Source organism: Dama dama, chromosome 30, assembly GCF_033118175.1.
Source record: "Dama dama isolate Ldn47 chromosome 30, ASM3311817v1, whole genome shotgun sequence".
NCBI classification, from domain to species: domain Eukaryota; kingdom Metazoa; phylum Chordata; class Mammalia; order Artiodactyla; family Cervidae; genus Dama; species Dama dama.
Window position 1 is genome coordinate 17,098,128 of NC_083710.1, and position 6,000 is coordinate 17,104,127.

The 6,000-nt window shown below is 46.6% G+C and overlaps 1 protein-coding gene across 1 annotated transcript in view; it reads right to left on the minus strand.

Moving 5' to 3' along the window:
- The window catches only part of EPSTI1 (epithelial stromal interaction 1), a 97,851-nt gene extending 95,290 nt beyond the window's left edge, over positions 1 to 2,561 (minus strand). Inside the window, exon 1 of the mRNA XM_061133513.1 lies at positions 2,260 to 2,561. Within this exon, the coding sequence (XP_060989496.1) occupies positions 2,260 to 2,438 (179 nt within the window). The 5' untranslated portion in view covers positions 2,439 to 2,561. The remainder of the gene's footprint in view (positions 1 to 2,259) is intronic.
- Positions 2,562 to 6,000: the final 3,439 nt, after the last annotated feature.

Below are 6,000 nucleotides of genomic sequence, written 5' to 3' on the forward strand. Positions count from 1 at the left end.
TTGAGCTTTAAGCCAACTTTTTCACTCTCCTGTTCCACTTTCATCAAGAAGCTCTTTAGTTCCTCTTCACTTTCTGCCATAAAGGTGGTGTCATCTGCATATCTGAGGTTATTGATATTTCTCCCGGCAATCTTGATTCCAGCTTGTGCTTCTTCCAGCCCAGGATTTCTCATGAGTTACTCTGCATGTAAGTTAAATAAGCAGGGTAACAATATACACCCTTGACGTCCTCCTTTCCTGATTTGAAACCAATCTGTTGTTCCATGTCCAGTTCTAACTGTTGCTTCCTGACCTGCATACAGATTTCTCAGGAAGCAGGTCAGGTGGTCTGGTACTCCCATCACTTTCAGAATTTTCCAGTTTGTGGTGATCCACACAGTCAAAGGCTTTGGCATAGTTAATAAAGCAGAAATAGATGTTTTTCTGGAACTCTCTTGCTTTTTCGATGATCCAGTGGATATTGGCAATTTGATCTCTGGTTCCTCTGCCTTTTCTAAAACCAGTTTGAACATCTGGAAGTTCATGGTTCACGTACTGTTGAAGCCTGGCTTGGAGAATTTTGAGCATTACTTTACTGGTGTGTGAGGTGAGTGCAATTGTGTGGTAGTTTAAGCATTCTTTGGCATTGCCTTTCTTTGGGATTGGAATGAAAATTGACCTTTTCCAGTCCAGTGGCCACTGCTGAGTTTTCCAAATTTGCTGGCATATTGAGTGCAGCACTTTGATAGCATCATCATTTAGGATTGGAAATAGCTCAACTGGAATTCCATCACTTCCTCTAGCTTTGTTCGTAGTGATGCTTCCTAAGGCCCACTTGACTTCATATTCCACTCTAAGTTCAATAATATTAAAAGCCTGGTACTTATGAATTCTTTCAAAAGTTAAGGGATGAAATAAAATCTGTTTATTGGTCATAAGTTTATATATTGTTCCTGAGGAACCAACATTTGTCTTTCATGTAACTAAAAGTTGATGAGAAGGGAGAACTGAAAAGGAAACCACCTATCAATAGAAAGTTCAGTTCAAACAGAGGCAGCTCTTCAAAAGCAGTAATGTCTTTACAAACCTTATTGTTGGCTTAATAAAGTAGCTTACCCATTGGCGGGAAAGAAAGGGTCACTGACATTTTACATGATAAATGTTTCCAGGATCATAACTGTAGTCCCTGAACCAAAGACCAGGAATAAATGCTACCTGGCTGTTGATAAACGTAGAGCACTTCTCAAAACCGGAGACAAGAAACATCGCAGGGTTTCCCTGGTGGCCCAGTGGTTAATAATCTGCCTTGCAGTGCAAGGGGCACCGGTTCAATCCCAGGTCCAGGATGACCCCACATGCCACAGAGCAACTAAGCTCGTGCTCCACAACTACTGAGCTCTCACTGTAGAGCCCATGAGCTGCAACTACTGAAACCCCCACACCTAGCACCTGTGCTCCACAAGAGAAGCCTACACATAGGCAACTAGGAGGCGGCCATGCGCAGCAACAAAGACCCACCACAGTAAAAATAATAATAATAATAAACTCTTAAACACTGCAGCCACTCACATCCTCTCTGACTCAGTCCTCTGGTGCTGAGGCTATTATTTTGTTGTTGGGCTGCAAACTCCTAGAGGCAATATTTGCATCTTCTACCCCATAACACATTCCCTCTTCACCCTTACCCTGGCAGCTGATGTGAAAATACTATTTAGGGCATTGATTTTTTTTTTTTTTAAGAAAGGAAATTTTAAAATATTTTCATATTATTTAAGGGCTTCCCTGATGGCTCAGTTGGTAAACAGCCTGTCTGCAATGCAGGAGACCAGGGTTCGATCCCTGAGTTGGGAAGATACTCTGGAGAAGAGAATGGCAACCCACTCCGGTGTTCTTCTCTAGAGAATCCCCATGGACAGAGGAATCTGGCAGGCTACAGTCCATGGGGTCGCAAAGAATCGCACACGACTGGGAGACTAACACACAAGAGCGTGAGTTCTGGAGATACCTGGAAAATTCGCGAGAAGCCTAGGCAGTCACTACACACGCATGTCTTTCAGTCCTGGAGCCAGTCACAAGAATCAGTAAAGGACCCCGGACTGGCACTCAATTTATACTGTAATTCACGGTTGTTGCTGTTTAGACAAGTGAACCTTCCTTCTCCCAGGAACCCTGACTGGGCCCGCGTGTTTCACACTCCAAAGATCAGGGAAGAACCTGTGGGTCTGCTCGGGAAAGACTTGCTGGGCCGCCGCCACCCCGGACAGGTGGTTAAATACTTACAACCTCGGGCGCGCGCGCTCCGTGCTCTCCCGCGAAGGGCTCTCGGGAGTCGCCTCCAAATCCCTCCTGGGAGCCTGCGGTGGGCCCAGCTCCCCGCGCCAGGCAGGGGGGTCCTGGGTCGGGCGGGAGGCGGCGGGGGCTCCGAAGCCGGAGCCCTGCAGCCTAGTGCGGGTGTACATGGTTCAGAGCCCGCGGGGCCCCGGCCGACGCCGCTGCAGGACGGATGCGGGCGGCGCTGGGATTCGTGGCGGGTCTCGAGACTGCGACTCCGAAGAGCTGCGGCAGCGGTTTTTTAACAGCTGAGTTTCGGTTTCTCGCTCCCAGCAGCGGACAGCACCGCCCCTCAGGACTTCCCGGACCTCGCTCCTCTTTGGCGCCCTCTGACCTGATCGCAGGAGACCGCCTTCCCGCCCAGCCAGGGATATGGAGCGAACCTGGCCGGCTCCAGGTGAGTCGGTTTGAGGATCTCACAACCACCTTAAATGGTGATTAAAATCTGTCTACGATTAGCCACGACACCTCGTGTCAGCACGGAGTAGCCATCAGGTAACTGAAATTCCTGAAAGACGCCTTGGGGAGAGTTTAACTGGTCACCCGAATATGAGGTTCCCGCAGACTATTTGAGACTGTGAACAATGCATTAACCTTCAGATGCCAGAGATTAGGTCAATAGTTAAAATCATCTAGACACAGTTTGGCCTTTCATCAGTAAAGGCTGCTGTTTGGCTTTTGCCACGTAAGCTCAAGATAGAGGAAATGGAAAATGAAATCAAAGAAAAAGCAAAAGTGGAGAGAAGCAAGCCAAGGGAAGGCAGAGATGACTCCACAGCTAAGTGATTGATCAGACAGTCAAGAAATTTTGATGAAATACCTGCTCTGTGCAAGACATTGGGCAATAATTCAACCATGGTATGGGAATAGTTTAAAATATGGATTTGCAAGATTCTGTAGGTCTGGGGACTAGTGCCCCCATCCATATGTTTAAAAAGCTCCTGGATGGTTCTGAAGTGTGCTGGGTTGATCACCATTGTCCTAAAGCTGGCTGTACAACCATGAAAGAAGTCTCTTCCTTCACCTAACCTGTACCCTAAGACAGCGGTCCCCAACAGTTTTGGCACCAGGGACTGATTTCCTGGAAGAATGACTGCTGGAGAGGCATAGTTTCAGGCTAACTCAAGTGCATTACATTTATCGTGCCCTTTGTTTCTGTTATTACTACATCAGCTCCACCTCAGATCCCAGAGGTTGGGAATCAGAGAAACTAGGGTTTAACCCCTCTGAGTGATTCAAGGGGACATTTGGGAACGAGCCACAAAAGTCAAGAAGTTCACCAGGAAGAAGGAGGCTTGTGGCTTAAACTGACAAGGTGTGTACCTAACTCCAGGTGGGGCAGGATGGTGGGGCACCCCAGCCTGTAGTCAGGGAGTCACCAAGGAGCCCAGTTGTTTTGCTTGTCTTATGGGTACTTGGCTCAGTCTGTAAAGAATCTGCCTGCAAGGCAGGAGACCGCCTGCAATACAGGAGACTAGGGTTGGATCCCTGGTTCGGGAAGATCCGCTGGAGAAGGAAATGGCAACCCCTTCCAGTATTCTTGCCTGCAGAATCCCATGGACAGAGGAGCCTGGCGGCCTACAGTTGCAAAAGAGGGTTGCAAAAGAGTTGAATACAACTTAGCAACTAAACCACACACTGGTACTTAGAAAAGGAAGACAAACACATGTTTGATAGCTAGTGAAAGAATTAAAGGAAGGGCAGGCAGTGGGTAGAGGGGGACAAGAGAGGAGAAGGTAGTGACAAGGTACTTGTCAGGAAAGGAAGTCAAGGTTTCTAGGCCACCCTGCAGCGTTAGAGGTCTGTCAAGTAGACTTGGGTTCTTGAACTTCAGAGAGCATCAGAACCACCTGGAGAGTGTGTTGAAACAGTCTCCTGGCCCCTAATCCTTGTGTCTGAGATTCAGTAGGTCTGGGGTGGGATCCTGTGGGGTATTTTGAGGATTTATAAATAATCCACACCAGTGGTTCTCAAATGGAGTTGATTTTGCCTCCCGCAGACATTTGGCGATGCCTAGAGGTAATTATTGTGGAGCCTGGAAGTTGCTGGAGGTGGGACTACTGGCATCTAGTGGAGGCCAGGGAAGCTGCTAAACCCCCTACAGTGCGCAGGACAAGCCTCCCCACACAGAAAATCATCCTGCCCCAAACATCAACAGATCAAGTTAAAAGCTTTTGAACAGCAAAGGAAACCATAAACAAGATGAAAAGACAACCCTCAGAATGGGAGAAAATAGTTGCAAATGAAGCAACTGGCAATGGATTAATCTCCAAAATATGCAAGCAGCTCAGGCAGCTCAATATCAGAAAAACAAACAACCCAATCAAAAAATGGACTGAAGACCTAAAATGGCATTTCTCCAAAGAAGACATACAGACAGCCAACAAACACATGAAAAGATGCTCCACATCACTCATTATTAGAGAAATGCAAAGCAAAACTACAATATGGTATCATCTCACAGCGGTCAGAATGGCCCTCATCAAAAAATCAACAGACAAATACTGGAGAGGATGTGGAGAAGAGACAACCCTCTTGCATTATTGGTGGGAATGTAAATTGATCCAGCCACTTTGGAGAACAGTATGGAGATTTCTTTAAAAACTAGGAATAAAACTACCATATGACCCAGAAATCCCACTACTGGGCATGTAACCTGAGAAAACCACAGTTCTTAAAGACACATATACCCCAGTGCATTGCAGCACTATTTACAATAGCCAGGACATGGAAGCCACCACAGTGTCTATAGACGGATGAAGGGATAAAGAAGTGGTGGTACATATATACAAGGGTATATTATTCAGCTATAAAAATGAACAAATTTGAGTCAGTCCTAGTGAGTTGGATTAACTTAGAGCTGTTACACAGAATGAAGTAAGTCGGAAAGAGAAAGATATCACATATTAATGCATACATATGGAATCTAGAGAAATGGTAGTGATGAACCTATTTGTAGGGCAGCAATGGAGATGCAGACATGGAGAACGGATTTGTGGACATAACGAGGGAAGGAGAGGGTGGGACGGACGGAGAAAGTAGCACTGAAATATACACATCACTATATGTTAAACGACAGCCAGTGGGCGTCCTCTGTGTGACACAGGGAGCTCAGCCCGGTGCTCTGTGACAACCTACAGGGGTAGGATGGGGTGGGCGGGGGAAGGAGCTTAGAGGAGAGGACAGACGTATACCTGTGGCCGATTCATGGTGACGCATGGCAGAAACCAGCACTACATTGTAAAGCAACTATCCTCCAATTAAAAATAAATAAATTAGGAAAAGGAAACGACAACCCACACCTATATTCTTGCCTGGGAAATCCCACAGACAGCGGAGCCTGATGGGCTACAGTTCGTGGGGTCACAAGAGTTAGAGACGATTTACTGACTAGACAACAGCAAAGAGCCAGAGTCATTTAATGGTTGCAGTTTTATGGTGACTTTAAGGCTTTAGATTTGTAAGTGGGTAAGTGGTACAACCATTCATAATTAATCAGGCGGAAGGTGAGAGAATTTGATTTGAGACTGGGCGGGCTGGAGGTGCCTGCAAGGTGAGAGACATGCTTACTACCATGGATCTGGGTGGTCTTTCTGGGGGTGATGAGCTTCAGAATCTCTTCCCCTGGGAAAACACCATAGGAACTTTTGTTTCGGAAGAGAAAGCAGTTGTTTTTGGCGGTTAGATTAC